The sequence below is a fragment of the Porites lutea genome, chromosome 12 (assembly GCF_958299795.1).
Source record: "Porites lutea chromosome 12, jaPorLute2.1, whole genome shotgun sequence".
In the NCBI taxonomy this organism is placed as follows: domain Eukaryota; kingdom Metazoa; phylum Cnidaria; class Anthozoa; order Scleractinia; family Poritidae; genus Porites; species Porites lutea.
Window position 1 is genome coordinate 17176387 of NC_133212.1, and position 18958 is coordinate 17195344.

An 18958-nucleotide genomic window follows, 5' to 3' on the forward strand; every position below is an offset into this window, starting at 1 on the left:
TCCTTTTAAAGCCAAGCTTGGATTTTCTTCCCGTCTGACCCTAAACTTCTTAACAAACAACAAGAAGTCAAACAGGAAGACTCAAGCGAAATATCCCTTGGTTATTAATTAGCGTTTCGGGAATGCACATGCTTTGGATTTTAAAGCTTGTTTCGTGTAACCGAAGAAATACAATTGTATCTGGTCGTAGAAAATTTTACAAACAAAGAAATAACTAGGTTGAGTTTGATCGTCCGGGTGAACGTAGTCCTGAATAGGACTTTTGTTGTTTACAGTGACTGACGTTTCGACAACCTGTGTGGTAGTGATCTTCAGAGTGGAGATGACTACCACAGATGACTACCACACAGGTTGTCGAAACGTCAGTCACTGTCAACAACAAAAGTCCTATTCAATTCAGGATTGACGATCAAACTCAACCTACTTTTGAGTGAAATGACTCCTGGGTTCAAAACTTTCACAAAGAAATAACTGGCATGACACAGCCAACCATTTGCTTTGCGGCTCACGGCTAAGTTCGTGACCTTTCTTGACTTCCGCTGTTGACTAATTAGGTAATAATGCCCCCTCTCCCTCCCCCCACCCCTCCCCCCACCCCTCCCCCCTCAATGCGGTCGAACGGTCAATACAACAGGAACCCCAAAAACCATTCATACATTTGTCAAAATTTTATAACAAAAAGAACAATAAATTGCAAAGTCTAATAGGCAGTCGTGTTCCAACCGAAAAAAGGAAAAATCAATAAACCTCACCGTATCTCATTACAGTGTTGTAATTAGAATACAACAAATATTTGTTGCCTGCAATATATATTATTATATTATATTATATTATATTAAAATATTTCTTGTGCATTCAGTAATGCCTTAGCAACTCGAGACAGGAAAATATAATGACTTAAAACATCCTTGGCTAGTCACTATAAAAAAGCGGCATCTTACGAGCCGTACTACTTCACATCAAGACCAAGGTTCAGAGTTGTTCTGAAGTCAGTATGAAGACTACTGTGGCGATTGTATTTCTTCTACAGGTGTCATTAAGATTTGGTAAGTTTCTTTTATGAGAGTATTAAAAATTTCTTGTAATGTTTTTCTGGATAATTCAAGAAGTACGTTGATCAATTTTATTAAGTCAAGTACATCACCCTTTCAGCCGTTTGAAATTCAGCGTTTTCTGATCGTTATTTTCTAATCATTCAGCGGTTTCTAATAATTACAATGGACCAAGGTTCATGGTCGTTATTTGGTATTTAAAAGATTTACAAGACCGTCCCAAAGGAAATGTGTTGCAGAGTAATTTTTAGCATGTTCTTTTTCGTGATACACTGTCAAACAAAAATCGCAAACTTATGAGCGTATTATGAACGTAAAAGGTTGTATCGTAGATTTTTTTTTGAAACGAATCCACGACAGTCGAGATATCCTGCGCTCGAGCGGGTGCCGAAGCTATCCGCCCCTCTTTGATGAGAACGAGCCTATCCCAGACCAACGTCGTTCCCCAGGGTTGGAAAGAGTGGGAGAGAACCCTGACAACAGGGTTGGTTCCAGGCCCTCAGTCGATAGATAAGTGCGACTAAGGAAGACTACGACGACGAAGAAAATTTCAATTAAATGAAAGCCTGAGTCATGCAGGTGATCGACGAGGAAACGTGAAGCAGCTAGCAGATATCGCTTACTTCTTACATCTCTTGTATGATTATAGCCTAAAGGAATGTCCACTATAATCGCCCTGATTTCTTTTAAAAGGTTTTTCTGAAACGGCTTGTGATCAACCGCTTGGAATGCAGAACGGTGCCATTCCGAACTCCGCCTTGACTGCTTCCAGTGAGGCAGGCGTTGCTCATAGTCCTAACAGAGGAAGACTAAATTATGCGACACCTGCACCTGCTGCTTGGTCGTCTGGAGGTGCTCATTATCTGAAAAACAGCTGGTTTCAAGTTGACTTTGGAAGTTGGACTAAAGTGACGAGGATTGCAACCCAAGGAAGAAAATATGCCTACCAGTGGGTGACACGATATCGTCTGTCTTATTCCTACGATGGGATATTCTTCAAAGACTACACGGAAGTAGCCTCTTATCCAAAGGTACTTTAGCATTAATATAAAAATAATCGAACCTTTCATCGGTTACCACCAATGCTGCGAAGATCTAGTGGTCGTTCTCGGGAGGTGGTCGCATGCGAGAATCGAACCGGGGGTCTTTTTTTTTCTTTTTATTTCAAGAAGAGATCCATACACATCTAACGTGAGGCAAGAAATTTTTGCGGGGGTTTATTTTTTGCGGATTGGCAATTTCTTGTGTTTTGCGGGAACTTATTTTTCCGATAAGGTCAGATCGGTTTTGCTTAGAATTAATTTTTGCGATTTTCAGAAAGTACCCATGTACCCAGCATTGATTATATTTTCGTTTTTATTGAGTACGTGCAATAGAAATACATATTTCAAGCAATAAACCAGTATTTAGTTGTTTCTGAGTGAGAGAGGCAAGTTGTGATTGCCATGACAGACACGATTTCGTAGTACTGTATTTTTGAGTCGTGAATTTAAGTTGGAGAATATTTACTCTGGAGATAATTTTTGCGGAAAAAGTATGTCCGACAATTTTTATTTGCGGGAACTTAATTTTGTGGATCGCTGGAAAAACCGCAAAAACCGCAAAAATCGCCAAAATATGAACCCGCAAAAATTTCTTGCCACACGGTATTTTAAGAGAGGAAGAACGTCTACTTTTAAAAATTTCAAAGCAAGGAATTCATAGCATGTATTTTCTAAGTTAGGATATGCATAGTTCCATGTTGTACTAAAATTTGCCCACGTACTGTTATTAATTAGTGAAGTGCATACATGCGAACACGGTTATCAAACTATGCATCAAGAAATGGGAACATTTAAAACCGTCGCCACAAAAAGTGGTCGTTTAAAGTGAATGGGACAACCTTATTCTGGGGAGAGGGGAAAGTCTAGCAAATTAATAACTATGATGTATAGTTCTATATCAAAAAGTCGTTGAACCTAAAAAAATTGTTTCTTGAACTTTTTGTTTTGAAATTGAAGGTCTTTTCCGGCAACTCGGACAGAAATGGAATTGTCACTCATGAGTTGACTAATCCTATCATTTGCCGCTACATTCGAATCCTTCCTACTGCATATTACGCCTGGGTGTCGCTTAGGGCTGAATTCTATGGCTGCAAAACAGGTACGTAGGTACCCGGGGTCAGTCAGTGAAGTATATCACTGAAAGTAACTCCGACTCTCCTCTTTAATTACGCGTTAGTTTCGTGCACGCCGTTCAAAGGTCACTTCCTCAGTGCACAGGGAACCCATCTGGGCGCCCGTAGCCCAGCTGTAAACACAGATGGGAAGTTGTATTTTTCAGTAAGTGGTTGGAATGAAGTTGATAGGGTTTTGGGTCGTGTAAGTTGACATGAATAATAGTCGAACCCAGGTATGCGCCCTTAAGTCATGCACGAGCTTGCAAAGTAATGCGCGACATCAAGAGACCAGGGCTCCGTAAGTTTAACCCAAGATTAAGCCAAATTTTAAGCATAGTTTCCTTGTCTACGAACTTGTAACTCAAGCTAACAAAATACTGATGAGTCTTTGAGATACAGTTATCTCTCAGTCTCTGAGATACAGTTATGATAACTCAAAATGTTTCTCTTAGCATGCACAGGAAGGTAAATACTTGGCTAGCGCAAATTGGCCTTTCAGGAACCGGGCCCAGGATTGTACTTTCCAGCTAGATAGATAGATAAGCTAGATATGTCTGTTAAGTTTTAACTGAGCCAAGAACACACTTAGTTGGTTGCTACAGTACTATAAGAGACGCTCGAATGGACATTAAGTTCAGAAAATCAAATGGTTAGTCAAGGTTTTTGCCTTAACCAGTGGTCAATTAAATAAAACTTTTACATGGTGCAATCTACAGGTGTAGCTGTTGTTTTCAGACTCTAAAACAATGGCTATAATTGTAAAATACACTTTAAAAGTTTTATTAAATTGATCCCAGTGTAAGTTCAAAGTTGTGTACCATCCTGATCACGGCCTACAGCCAAACCTGTATGAAGCTGTCACCATTGGGGAAAAGCTCTCGGGCCATTTAAAACAGGATTGACAAACCTAAGAAATATTCAAGAACATGGATATGGTGAAAGAGCCAAATACCGTAAAATTCCGAAAATAAGCCCCGGGGCTTATATTTTTCAAAGGCCCTTTTTGAGGGGCTTATCTGCGGAGGGAAATTTGCGTTTCAAAATCGATGGGGCTAGCCTTATAAATGGAAGGAAATTTACCGTTTTTGCCTCGTTTTACTTGTGTATTTGAGGGCAATTTTCAAGTATAAGCCCCCCGGGGGCCTCATATTTCGAGGGGCGATTTAACGGAGGGCTTTTTGCGTTACGAGTTTGGGGGGCTTATACATGGAGGGGCTTATTTTCAAAATTTTACGGTATCTATCCCCTGAAAGATTGAGCTCGTCTTGTCAAAATGACCCGTTTTGCTAGAAAATAGAAAAGAACTCGTAAGGAAAAGGTGACCGCGACCGTTTAATAGAGGGTGACCACTAAATACAGGTTCGCTTACAGTAGAGGTTTTACTGTATATCGTTTTGTTATCTAGTTGCTATTCATGTAACCGCTGTCCTGTTGTAGGTTTTCCCATCCCAGAGCTACCAACTTGCAGGCATCCGCTGGGGATGGAAAGTGGCCACGTCCCGAATTCCGCAATAACTGCTTCCACCAAACTGTCTTCAGCATTTGGTCCTGAGAATGCTAGACTTCATTACCAGGGTGAAGCTGGGCGAGTTGGGGCCTGGATACCCTTATATCAAGACCACAACCAATGGCTTCAGGTGGACTTCGGATCTGTGACACAAATCACGGGTATATCAACTCAAGGTTATTACAATGCCGATCACTGGGTTAAGAGCTATACCCTGCAATATAGTGACAATGGTTACAGTTTCAAGCCATATCAGCAAAGCGGGCATACCAAGGTACTGACTGGTTTTTTAGGTAGCATACATGTAATTGCGTTCGGCCTTAGGAGAACGCAACCTAAACTTAACGCACGAGAAGCCTGGGCCCAGTAAATAAATCTCGTCTATTTTAAAGGAGGTTTCCACACTGCAAGTAAAAGCTCATATTAGTCTAAGTGTCATGTTACGATAGTGTCTTCAATTTCTCGACGTCAATTCTTGCTGAATATTTTGCGTTATTTTTTCACATATCGTCATTCATTCACATTTTGGCCGACATCGTACTTCATTGTTCAAAGCGCATATACGTCGGCATCGCACACATGTACTTGATATAACTTAAAAATTAGCTTCATGTTGCAACTAAATTTGCTCACCCTTGAATAGTGAGAAAGTGAAATAGCTAAGCGAACCAGGTTTTGAATGAGGTCCAACTGTGTACATTGTATACTAAGTTACACTCCGTAACAACCATGAATTTTCTTTTTAAGACCTTTGACGGAAATGTGGATCGAATGAACGTTGTCAGTCATGTACTGAACCCGCCTATCAACGCAAGATATATAAGGGTTATCCCTGAGTCCTATTTTCTTTACGAAGCACTGCGGTTAGAGTTTTACGGCTGCAAAACAAGTAAGATATTTTAAAGCTGATCGTTTACTCTTAGGAGATTATGAGACCTCTATTTTCGATCGAGCATTGAACGTACTTGTTCGATGCTCATATATGCTGCCCCAGTCATGGTCCCTAACGGACCTCTGCACTCTCCCCAGATTTCGATCGCCAAGTAGAATCAAGTCAGAAGGTGGCTTTTGATACTAAGCTCTTGATGTTAGCCATCACGTGCACAGATAAAGAACGCGAACAGTCTTAAGGGATAATTGTTGCGGTGAATCAAAGTTGTTGTTTTTCTCCTTAAGAGCATCCCGCGATTTTCAGACTATTGCTTCTGAATATCGCTTTCTAATAGCCGCCAACCCCCCCCCCCCCCCCCACCTCACCCCCACCCCAAAAGAGTAAATTTTGGACCAATAATTAACTACTCTCACAACGAGAATTGACAAAGCCATATGAAACCGGAATCGTTGCATGCTAACTTACAAGATGATTTATAGATAACTAGTTGAATAACAATCATAAAAAAGAAAAATTATTTAGTTAGTACTTTAATAAGTTATTTACCTATATTTATACAGGATTTGCCCCTTCAGCAGGGCTGATATCAACGTGGGTCCCGATAAACTAAAATTAAATACATGAGAATATAACCTATATTATGTAAAGACAGATTCTTGAAAAATGTACTATACAGCAAAATAACAGAATAACTGTTCTTAGCATCTCTTTAAATTTTGGCAGAGACTTACACTGCCTTGCTGAGTCCGGAGGCCCATTGTAAGTCCTTGCTCCCCGATACATAATTGATTTTTCCTAAATCCAGTTCACTAAATCACTGCTGGAAGTACAACATTAACTTCACTACTCATTTTATTTTCTTAAGCCAATGGAGGTTACTCGCAATTATGATGGGGGGGGGGGGGGGGGAGAAGTTTAGAGAAGTATATGCTACCACCACACTAATAAACTTCTTAATATTTTCTTCAGAACGAGGTCCTATGGGCGCCATGAAGAAGGATACTGTGGGATTTGAGCTAACTTTAGGAAAAATGTGATTTTGGAAATTGCAGCAACAAAACTAGGATAAATATATTAAAGGGGCAAAGCTTGGTGAAACATTATTTAAAGTAGAACAAAGCCGTGGATGTGATATTGGTTTAGTATGGTAGTAATCATGCAATGCAATGCAATGCAATGCAATATCTATATCATGGAAGCCGTGAGATTAATATAAGTATAAAGGGTCATGATTTATAAGGGGGGTATTTCTAATTTCAGAGTTAGAAATAAAAGAGGATTTGCCGTATGTTTCGACTCAACTGCCTCAAGTTCTCTTGATACGTATGTGTTAGGCGGAACCGGGGGATGGGTTGAGGGATACTTCCTTATTCATGCTGGAGCGTACCGCCGCTCTAGCAAAACAAAACCAGTACAGCTGATATATTGCTATGATAACTGGACTGGCTTTTCGTTCAAGAATGACATTTAGCCCTTTTGTGTCAAATGCTTATCAAGAGACATCATTTCATTACGTAATGAACTATAACGCTCCTACAGCGGCTGTCAGTCTCGCTTGCTTGGAGATTAGATGGGAAAATGAGGAGGCGATTAATTCTACACGAAACAGGATTTACTCACTAAAGGTTTTTTCACTTCCTACTTTATCGTCGTCAGTACTTTTTATTTGTTTCTGAATTGATTCAGGACGCGTGTTAGGGACGACCGGAAATACGTCTGCGGTCGCAGGCTTTACGCGTGGATTCCAGAGAAATTACAACATTGCCAGAGATCAAAGAAGTGATTTACATGGCATTTCAATCATCGCCGAAAATAAACCGCATGCTAATCACAAGACCCATATGCACACAATGAAAGTTTACAACACCCGACCATCGCAGTTTTGCTAAGGTGTTCTTATTTTTTTTTATTTTTTTTGACCACTCAGTAGTGTTCATTTGTTCCAAAGTAATCAAACGCTTTGAGGCGATGGAATTCGCGGACCGACACGTTTCGGAAAAGCGCTAGATTTAATCTTTCCTAAGCTTTCTTCGCAAAACATGCGTGGCTTCGATCACGCAACGATTCTTTGTCCCAGTTTCTACGGTCTCCGCACGGAACGCCTGGCACAATGACCCCCTTTTGTGTCCCAAATACGAAGAAAAACGCGTTGCAGATTATGAGTCTCGCTGCTTACGCAAGCGAGACTAAAAAGGTCTTCTAGTTTTAATATCTCCTTTCAAAATAAACTACGCAACTGAGTTTCACAACACAATGATGGAGAGTAAGACAAACAAAGAAAATTACCTCTCTCCTCCGACGAGATTCAATGACGCGTCATTGGATTTCTACTGCGCAAAGTCAGTGCAGGCGCGAAAACCGAAAGATTCTTCGCATCTTACCAAACAATTTAGGCGTTCGCACTCACATATTGCTGGTTTTCATTGACATTGTGCCATCCGAAAAAAAAGCAAAGGAAATGAAAGGAGGTGCTTCATTTCACATGCGAGATATTCGAAGAATATGATTTATGAAGACGCAATGTTTGATGGGCACCAACATGGCGACCAGAACCAACAGAAACATCTGCAACTGAGTTACGCTAAGAAAGCGTGAATTCAGCTCTCAAGGAACTCATAAACGTTAAAGCAATATTTTTCTAATTCAATGTTTGTTCAAATCAAAAATCCCCCAAAGTAAGTCACCTTTTTAATCTACATGACAGCTTTCTCGGCCGCCATGTAAATGCCGCGTCAAGTGAAAGCTAAGAATTCAAGCCTACTGTATTACAAAACGAAGTGTCCTTATACGAAGTGAAAATTGTCTAAATATTAGTTTTAAGCTTCCCTAGCACTTCATGAAGGATCGATCTCTAGTTTTGAAGTTTGATGAAGTCATGGAAAACCAGCATTATATACGCCATAGTAGATTGTATACAACGGCGGCAGAGTGATGAAACTAGCATATTTACTGTTTGACCTGCGTGACAGCTAAACATTAATAGAACAATTCGCTGCAAGTGCTTTATTGACAAAAATTGTTTCGCTGACTCTACAAAGAAAACCTCAAAAAATCCCAATCGATGTTCTTCAGTTCGGTAGTCTTCTTCACAGCTGTGTTTTATGGAAGTTTCGACAGAAGTCTTTTCGGGCAGTGTGGAGTCTTCGACGCAGGCTAATATTTATACCAATATTTTAACAACTAATGCTTTCCGTTACTTGCAACTCTGACGTAAATTACTCTGAGCGACCAATTCTCATCCTCGTGCTTGAAAGCTGTAAAATTAAACCCTGGACTTGTGTAGAAATACATTTTTGAGTAGCTAAGCTAAGATCAATTCACTACCAGCAATTAGTATAAACACACTCAGTGATCTTGGTGATTTTAGCAATCTAATTGGTTCGCTATCTCGGCCAATTCAACAGTATTCACCTCCTAGCGAGTAGATAATGTGTGAGCTCGGTGTTTGTCCCATTGTTTTAGAGAACGATCTTTTAAACAAAATGCTAGGGTTGACTTTTTTTAAGGCAAGAAAAGACTTGAAAGGATACAAAAAGGCGTTTTTCCATTTCCTGTCGCCGAGTTTTGTGCTAGATGGATTGTTTATACAACTCCCGTTTGTTCACGTAGTGAAAGCCGTTTCGTGAACTCAGAGTTTCCTAACGAGAAAATTTGGCCCAAAATCGAGGCTTATTTATGAAAAAAAAAATTGAAAGCAAATGTTTGCAAAAAATTTTACGTTTCAAGTAAAAACGACAAAGAATGGTACAGAAAGACGACGTCTTACCTCGAGCAACCGAGCCGCCATTTTTGTCAGCACAAATATTTAAACATTATGTTTTACGTAGACCGTATAGAGGACGATCTTTAAACCTTCACATATCCGTTTTAATGTTTCGAGTTAAAACTGTTTTTTTTTTCCTCATATTGGCTAAACTTCGTGAATCGCCCCAATGTGTTTTGTTTTAACTTAATTTTGCAATGGTCCTTCACTGCGGAAAACGTTTTGACATTCCTCACACTCTCCTGCTAATGTATTGTTTTTACGTTTACTGGACGATTTTGACCGGTGCACCCAGGAAAACAGATTGGGTTCTAGAACAGTGGCAAGAAATCAAGTCTAAAAGCCGTTCTGATTTTCGAACTTTACTCACTTCAATTCCCCGCCTTATAAACAAATCAATAAAAATCGTAAAATTGAACCTCATCGTATTGTATTACAATGTTGTAATTAGAATACAAATTTTCTTACGGCAGAAAAGAAAACAACAATTTCCTTTTAAGGCCAAGCATGGATTTTCTCCCCCTCTGACCCTTAACTTTTCAACAAACAACTTGAAGTCAAACAGGAAGACTCAAGCGAAATATCCCTTGGTTATTAATTAGCTTTTCGGGAATGCAAATGCTTTGTATTTTAAAGCTTGTCACAAAAACTTAACTCGTGTAATGGAAGAAATATAATTGTATCTGGTTGTAGAAAATTTTACAAACAAAAAAAGTTAACTGGCATGACACAGACAGCCATTTAATTTGCAGCTCACGGCTAAGTTCGTGACCTTTTTCGACTTCCGCTCTAATTGGGTTTATCATAGTGGCAACATTGCCCCCTCCCTTCCTCCCCCGTCCTCAATGCGGTCGTACGATCAATACAACAGGAACCCCCAAACCATAAATTCCATGGTCAAAATTTTATAATAACAAAAAGAACAACGAATTGCAACGTCTTAGAGGCAGTCGTGTTCCACCCAAAAAAAGAAAAAAGAATTATTTTCAGAAGGTGTTTCCTTTCTTCTGCCTGCAACAAATATTTTTTGTGCATTCAGTAATACCTTAGCAACTCGAGACAGGAAAATATAATGATTTAAAACATCCTTGGGCAGTCACCATAAAAAGCGGTATCTTACGAGCCGTAGTACTTCACATCAAGCACCAAGGTTCAGAGTTGTTCTGGAGTCAGTATGAAGACTACTGTGGCGATTATATTTCTTCTACAAGTGTCATTAAGATTTGGTAAGTTTCTTTCATGAGAGTATTGCATATTTCTTTAAATGTTCTTCGGGATAATTCAAGAAGTACGTTCATCAGTTTTAATGAGTCGAGTAGATTGCATTTTCAGCCATTTGAAATTCAGCGTTTTCTAATCACATAGTATAATGGACCAAGGTTCATGGTAGTTATTTAGGATTTACAAGATTTAGAAAACCGTGCCAAAAGAAATGTCTTGCCGAGTAATTTTTAGCATGTTCTTTTTTGTGATACGCTGTCAAACAAACATCGCGAACTTATGAGCGTATTATAAACGTAAAAGGCTGGTAGAAATTTTTTCAAACAAATCCAGGACGGTCGAGATACCTTGCGCGCGAGCGGATCCGAAGCTATCCGCCCCTCTTTGATGAGAATGAGCCTATTCCAGACCAACGTCGTTCCCAGCGTTGGAAAGAGTGGGAAAGAACCCTGAGAACGGGGTTCGTTCCACGCCCTCATGCGATAGATAAGTGCGACTAAGGAAGACTACGACAACGAAGGAAATTTCAATTAAATGAAAGCCTGAGTCATGCAGGTGTTCGACGAGGAAATGCGAAACAGCTAGCTGATATCGCTTACTCCTTCTATCTCTTGTATGATTAAAAAAGCTGTGTTACGGCAGTCCAGTTCGTTTTGTTTAATTTTGCCAATTACTCGCCCTCAATCGGTATGGAACTTAACGTAAGCAAGGAAATTACATGTAAATGACAAAATCAGAGATCTGTGGCAAACAAATATGTCTCCTGAGCATTATTTTTGAAGTTGCAAGCAGTAGGGACCAACTCTGAAAAACTGTTAGGCTGAACAGTTTTCAAAAACCTTAATTTCAATCCGTTTCAATCTTCTTCAGTTTTGCCCATCCGTGGTATCAGTTGTTTTTGTTATGTTATTTTAACCTTCCTTTAAAGTTTTAAGCGGTTATTTTTATGTTTCTCTTAATTTAACGGGCATTTTAAAACATCCTAATTTGGCTGAATTTCGTGACACAGCTCCTTTAAAGCCTGAAAGAATGTCCACTATAATCGCCCTGATTTCTTTTAAAAGGTTTTTCTGAAACGGCTTGTGATCAACCGCTTGGAATGCAGAACGGTGGCATTCCGGACTCCGCATTAACTGCTTCCAGTGAGGCAGCTGCTGCCCATAGTCCTAACAGAGGAAGATTAAATTATGCGACACCACCCGCTGCTTGGTCGTCTGGAGGTGCTCATTATCTAAAAAACAGCTGGTTTCAAGTTGACTTTGGAAGTTGGACTAAAGTGACGAGGATTGCAACCCAAGGAAGAAAATATGCCTACGAGTGGGTGACACGATATCGTGTGTCTTATTCCTACGATGGGATATTCTTTAAAGACTACACGGAAGGAGCCTCTTATCCAAAGGTGCTTTAGCATAAATATAAAAATAATCGAACCTTCCATCGGTGACCACCAATGCTGAGAAGATCTAGTGGTCGCTCTCGAGCGGTGGGCGCATGAGAGAATCGAACCAAAGAGGTCTTTTTTTTTTCTTTTTATTTCAAGAAGAGGTCCGTACACATCCACCGTGTGGCACAAAGTTTTTGCTGGGGTTTATTTTTGCGGATTGGCAATTTTTTGTGTTTTGCGGGAACTTATATTTCGGATTAGGACAGACTGGTTTTGCTTGGAATTAATTTTTGCGATTTTCAGAAACTGCCCAGTACCCAGCATTGATTATATTTTCGTATTTATTGAGTGCTATACGTGCAATAGAAATACATATTTTCAAGCAATAAACCAGTATTTCGTTGTTTCTGAATGAAAGAGACAAGTTGTGATTGAACAGACACGATTTCGTAGTACTGTATTTTTAATCTGGAGTTAATTTTTGCGGGAAAAGTATGTTCGACAATCTTTATTCGCGGGAACTTATTTTTGCGGATCGCTGGAAAAACCGCAAAAATCGCAAAAATTAGAACCTGCAAAAATTTCTCGCCACACGTATTTTCTAAGTTAGGATATGCATAGTTCCATGTTGTACTAAAATTTGCCCACGTATTGTTATTAGTGAAGTGTATACATGCGAACACGCTTATCTAACTGTGCATCGAAAAAAAGGGAAAATTTAAAACCGTCGCCACAAAAAGTGGTCGTTTAAAGTGAATGGGAAATCCTTATTCTGTGGAGAGGGATAGTCAAGCAAATTAATAACTATGAAGTATAGTTGTATATCAAAAAGTCGTTGAACCTAAAACAAGTGTTTTATAACCTTTTTGTTTTGCAATTGAAGGTCTTTTCCGGCAACTCGGACCGAAATGGAATTGTCACTCATGAGTTGATGAATCCTATCATTTGCCGCTACATTCGAATCCTTCCTACTGCATATCACACCTGGGTGTCGCTTAGGGCTGAATTCTACGGCTGCAAAACAGGTACGTAGGTACCGGGTGTCAGTCAGTGAAGTATATCACTGAAGATAACTCCTACTCTCCTCCTTATTTATGCGTTAGTTGCGTGCACGCCGTTCGAAAGTCACTTCCTCAGTGCACAGGGAACCCATCTGGGCACCTGTAGCCCAGGTGTAAACACAGATGGGAAGTTCTATTTTTCAGTAAGTGGTTGGAATAAAATTGATAGAACTTTGGATCGTGTAACTTGACATGAACAATAGTCGAACCCAGGTATGCGCCCTAAGTCATGCACGAGCTTTCAAAGTAATGTGCGACATCAAGGGACCAGGGACCAGTAAGTTTAACCCAAGATGAAGCCAAAAAAATTTTAAGCACGGTTTTCTTGTCTATGAACTTGTAACTCAAGCTAACAAAATACTGATAAGTTCTCGCCCTGAGATACAGTTATGATAACACAAAATATTTCTCTAAGCATGCACAGGAAGGCAAATACTTGGTTAGCGCAAATCGGCCTTTCAGGAACGGGGCCCAAGATTGTACTTTCTATCAAAACCTGGATATGTCTGTTAAGTTTTAACTGAACCAAGAATACACTTAGCTGGTTGCCACAGTACTATAAGAGACGCTCGAATGGACATTAAGTTCAGAAAATGAAATGGTAAGTCCGGGTTTTCACCTTAACCAGGGGTCAATTTAATAAAACTTTTACATAGTGTAATTTACAAGTGTAGCTGTTGTTTTAAGACTCTAAAACAATAGCTACAATTGTAAAATACACTTTAAACCTTTTACTAAATTGACCCCAGCATAACTTCAAAGTTGTGTACCATCCTGATCAAGGCTTACAGTCAAACCTGTATTAAGCTGTCACCATTGGGGAAATAGCCTCCTACGCAGACGTTCTTACGGGTTCGTCGCGCAATCATTCCTCCCCCACATGGGGTAGGAAAGCGTGACCAACCCCTACGAATGTTTGCGTGGGAGGCTATTGGGGAAAAGTTCTCGGGCCATTTAAAACAGGTTTGACAAACCTAAGAACATTCAAGAACATGAATATGGTGAAAGAACGAAATATCTATCCCCTGAAAGATTGAGCTCGTCTTGTCAAAATGACCTGTTTTGCGAGAAAATAGAAAAGAACTCGTAAGGAAAAGGTGACCGCGACCGTTTAATAGAGGATGCAGTTAAATACCGGTTCGCTTACAGTAGAGGTTTGACTGTATATCTTTTTGTTATCTAGTTGCTATTCATGTAACCGCTGTCCTGTTGTAGGTTTTCCCATCCCAGAGCTACCAACTTGCAGGCATCCGCTGGGGATGGAAAGTGGCCACATCCCGAATTCGGCGATAACGGCTTCCTCCAAACTGTCAATAGTATATGGTCCTGAGAATGCCAGACTTCATTACCAGGGTGAAGCTGGGCGAGTTGGGGCCTGGATACCCTTATATCAAGACCACCAGCAATGGCTTCAGGTGAACTTCGGATCTGTGACACAAATCACTGGTATATCAACTCAAGGTTATTACAATGCCGATCACTGGGTTAAGAGCTATACCCTGCAATATAGTGACAACGGGTATAGTTTCAAGCCATATCAGCAAAACGGGCATACCAAGGTACTGACTGGTTTTGAGGTAACATGTAATTGCGTTCGACGATAGGAGAACGCAACCTAAACTTAACGCACGAGAAGCCTGGGCCCAGTAAATAAATCTCGCCTATTTAAAAGGAGGTTTCCACACTGCAAGTAAAAGCTCATGTTAGTCTAAGTGTCATGTTACGAAAGTGTCTTAAATTTCCCGAGGTCAATTCTTGCTGAATATTTTGCGTTATTTTTTCACATGTCGTCATTCATTCACATTTTGGCCGACATCGTGTTTCATTGTTCAAAGCGCATATGCGTCGGCATCGCACACATGTACTTGATATAACTTAAAAATTAGCTTCATGCTGCAACTAAATTTGCTCACCCTTGAATATTGAAAAAGTGAAATAGCTAAGCGAACCAGGTTTTGAGTTAGGTCGAATAGCGTACATAGTATACTAAGATACACTCCCTAACAACCATTAACTTTCTTTTTAAGACCTTTGATGGAAATGTGGATCGAATGAACGTTGTCAGTCATGTACTGAACCCGCCTATCAACGCAAGATATATAAGGGTCATCCCTGAGTCCTATTATCTTTATGAAGCACTGCGGTTAGAGTTTTACGGCTGCAAAACAAGTAAGATATTGGTTGATTGTTTACTCTTAAGAGATTATGAGACCTCTATTTTCGATCGAGCATTGAACGTACCGATGTTCATATATACTGCCCCAATCATTGTCCCCAACGGACATCTGCACTCTCCCCAGACTTCAATCGCCAACTAAAGTAGAATCAAGAAGGTAGCGTTTGATACTAAGCGCTTTATGTTAGCTATCAATCGGTTTCTAATAGCCCCCCCCCCTCCCCAAAAAAAAAAAAAACACGAGGAAATTTTGGACCAATAATTAACTAGTCTCAAAACGAGAATTGACTTAGCCATATGGAACCGGAATTGCTGCATGCTAACTCACAGGATGATTTAATAGATAACCAGTTGAATAACAATAATAAAAAACATTTATTTAGTTAGTTACTTTTATAATTTATTACCTATATTTATGCAGGATGTGTCCCTTCAGCAGGGCTGATATCAACATGGGTTCTGATAAACTAAAATTAAATACATGAGAATATCACCTATGTGAAAAGGCAGATACTTGGAAAATGTACTACACAGCAAAATTACAAAATAACAGACCTCAGCATCTCTTTAAATTTTGGCAAAGACTTACACTGCTTTGCTGAGTCCGGAAGCCCATTGTAGGCCCTTGCTCCCCTATACATAACTGATTTTTTCCTAAATCCAGTTCTCACTGCTGGAAGTACAACATTAAGTTCACTACTTATTTTATTTTCTTAAGCTAATGGAGGTTACTCGCAATGGAGTGCTTGGACCCAATGTACTTCAAGTTGTGGAATTGGTGAACATTCGCGAACGCGCACCTGCACTAATCCTCCCCCAGGTCCCGGCGGGGCGGACTGCTCAGGCCTGGGTCCAAACAAAGATACTCAGCAGTGCAGCAACAACAATTGCCCAGGTAAATAAGTTTGAAATAATAAACAAAGAATGAACGGTACCGCAATCAAGATCGTGAAGGATCTTCTTTCACTGAATACCGTCAGACAAAAGGATGAAAAACGGCATACCACAGGGCTACATGATACCGCAATACTACACAGTAAAATTAAAATTACCGACATATTGCTAGAGAGAAAACTCAATACCGCAATACCGTAAACCCCAATGTCCCCCTTAGCAAGTGACAATTAAGGAATTAGGAATGCATAAACCCTTTATGCGAATTTTTATGAACAAGGGAACAAGCTTGAGCGGTGGTTGACAAAATACAGTGACCTCTATAAGAATCCTCCCTCCCGTGTTGAGTACCTCTCATTGTACAAGCCCATGTATTAAAATGCGGGATAGGTGAAGGAATAGGATAGCCGATTTCTTTCGCATGACGTCACGGAGGCCATATTGGTCTTACAAACCAATAAAACAGAGGCTAGGTTGTTGTTGTTGTTGTTGTTGTTGTTGTTCAAACAAATCCTGGGGAGGGTCTACTCTTTTTTTGTGTGTAAATGTTGTTCCAATAAATTTGACTTGCCACCAATCATCACGCGCCTCTGCCGCCCAAATAAAGCAATAACACTCACCCGGCTAATCCCGCCAGCTACGCAGGCTAAGAAAAAAATCGCCTTAATTTATTCCGTTACAATTGGAAAATAACAAAAACAAAATAGACATATTAAATTCTGCAAGCAGAACACTGCAATGTTGATCGTACTACGTGAAAATTAACTCTGCAAGATATCAACACGACACCGAAAGAACTCAAAACAGAGCGGGATTGTGACCATAGACAGCTGTTACGCCCTCTTTGAGGCGAAACAGCTGTCTATGGCTACGTTCTTTGGCATATTCGTTTGCGGCCCTTTGCAGTCCTTTGTGGTTAATGTTTGTAAAAAAAAATATTGTACACCGTCAAGGAGCTAAAGACATAAAGTGTGCACAGCACCTAAATTTGTTTTCCTTTGCTGCCTTCCATAACAAGTCTTCATAACTATACCCTCTATCAACTTTAGTTTGAGATGTTGGGTCATAAAGGAAAATGAGTGTTTTTTGCTTTCATCGCGAACAAAAGAATCATACTGTATCACCTAAACTCTGCAATGAAACTGGGAAATTGTTAGAATGTAAGGCATCCTTCAAATTTAACCCAAGCTTCAAAACTATTATGTAACATGGAAACGTGGCTGCTAAACTCGCCTTAAAAAGGAAGGCCAAACCATAGGAATATGGTGTCCTCAGTCTTGCAGTCAGATGATAATTTTTATCATTATTGTTATAATCTTTTCATTACAGTAAACGGTGGTTACTCAGATTGGGGACCATACAGCCAGTGTTCAAAAACATGTGGCGGAGGCGAGCAAAAGAGAACAAGGACTTGCACCAATCCCCCTCCGGCTTATGGCGGAAAAGACTGTAGCACTCTTGGAGCCTCGTTTTCTACAAGAAAATGCAACATTGACCCATGCCCAAGTAAGATAAATTATTTGTTTACCGCAGAGAAATATATGTCTAGCAGAACCTCGGTAGCAAAGGAACAGGGCCAACAAAATCAAAATAGGGTGTGTCCGACAAATTTAACTATTTATAATGCCTCACCTCAGCAGGGAAAGAATATCAAATAAATGGGTTTACGGAGAAAGGGAACACACGAATTAGTACTATTTAGACCTATTAAGAATTCCCAGCTTTCTTTGGAGAGCCCTGTTTTTTTTTTATCTGGCAGGTCAGTCCAGGGCGAACACTTAAGGGAAGTATGGGTGGGTGCCGCCAGGGCTTCAAACCCCAGGCTTCTAGTAAGACAAATAACGTGCATTTCGCTACTCTGTTTATGAAAGAGCTCTTGTTTTATGACCAGTCTGATTCGTCTCGAGAGGCCACTAAGTAGTATAACTATATCTTGTTCAAAACTAGGAACCCACCAAACCATGAGCCCTAACTCTTTCCCCGGAACTCTCCCCGCCCCATTACGAGTTCAGTAAGCCCCGACTATTCATAGCCAACTAAAGTATCTCTCGTTTCAGTTAATGGTGGTTATTCAGCTTGGGGACCGTACAGCCAGTGTTCTAAGACATGTGGTGGGGGCGAGCAGAAGAGAACAAGGACTTGTACCGATCCCCCGCCACAACACGGTGGCGATGACTGCAGTCGTTTGGGATCTGCTTTTTCTACCAGAGAATGCAATACCCAAGCGTGTCCTAGTTAGTCAATCTCAGACTGCTTCCAATTGCATTGTAAACTTTTTTCAGACCGGCATTGCATTTGTTCTTAAGGGTCAAAGAGTGGAAAAGTGCTGTTAGCTAGATCGTTCCTTAAAGGAAAGTGTTTAAGAATAATTTGTGGCACCAAAAGACACTTTGTTGAGTGCTGTAATGATTCCATTCAGCGCCCGGCCTGCTTCCAATATAAACACCCATCTCCCCCTCCTTGAATGTGTTTCTGTTGATAAGCACCCCAATTCGGTTTCAGTGATGATGTGATGTCTTTTTCTTTAATAATAAGTGCCCTCTATTAATAATGAAATAAGCCCCCCACCCCTACAAGCGCTAAATCGAACCATAGGATATCAAGATAATTCATCTTTTATTGTCTATTAGAAACTTGGAAAGCCGTGGGATGCTATCAGAACACAGGGCGAGCCTTGGCTGATATCTTAAGAGGTGTAAACGGCAAACGCACAGTTTCTAAAAAATTAAATGTATGCAGAAAAAAGGCCGATGCGGAAGGAATCACTGTGTTCGGTCTGGACGATAAGCAATGCTGGACTGGCCAAAATGCGGCAGACACTTTCAACAAGTACGGCAATTCAGGGCAGTG

General features: G+C 40.2%; 1 protein-coding gene and 1 pseudogene across 1 annotated transcript; both read left to right on the forward strand.

The window, feature by feature from the left end:
- LOC140953589 (lactadherin-like) overlaps positions 1 to 6730 on the forward strand; it is a 69524-nt pseudogene extending 62794 nt beyond the window's left edge.
- A 3816-nt stretch (positions 6731 to 10546) lies between these two features.
- LOC140953792 (lactadherin-like) lies at positions 10547 to 18347 on the forward strand. The gene is made up of 7 exons (XM_073403178.1): positions 10547 to 10598; positions 11658 to 11992; positions 12861 to 13002; positions 14254 to 14597; positions 15066 to 15207; positions 17438 to 17614; positions 18166 to 18347. The coding sequence occupies exons 1-7, from the start codon at positions 10547 to 10549 to the stop codon at positions 18345 to 18347; spliced, it is 1374 nt and encodes a 457-aa protein (XP_073259279.1).
- Positions 18348 to 18958: the final 611 nt, after the last annotated feature.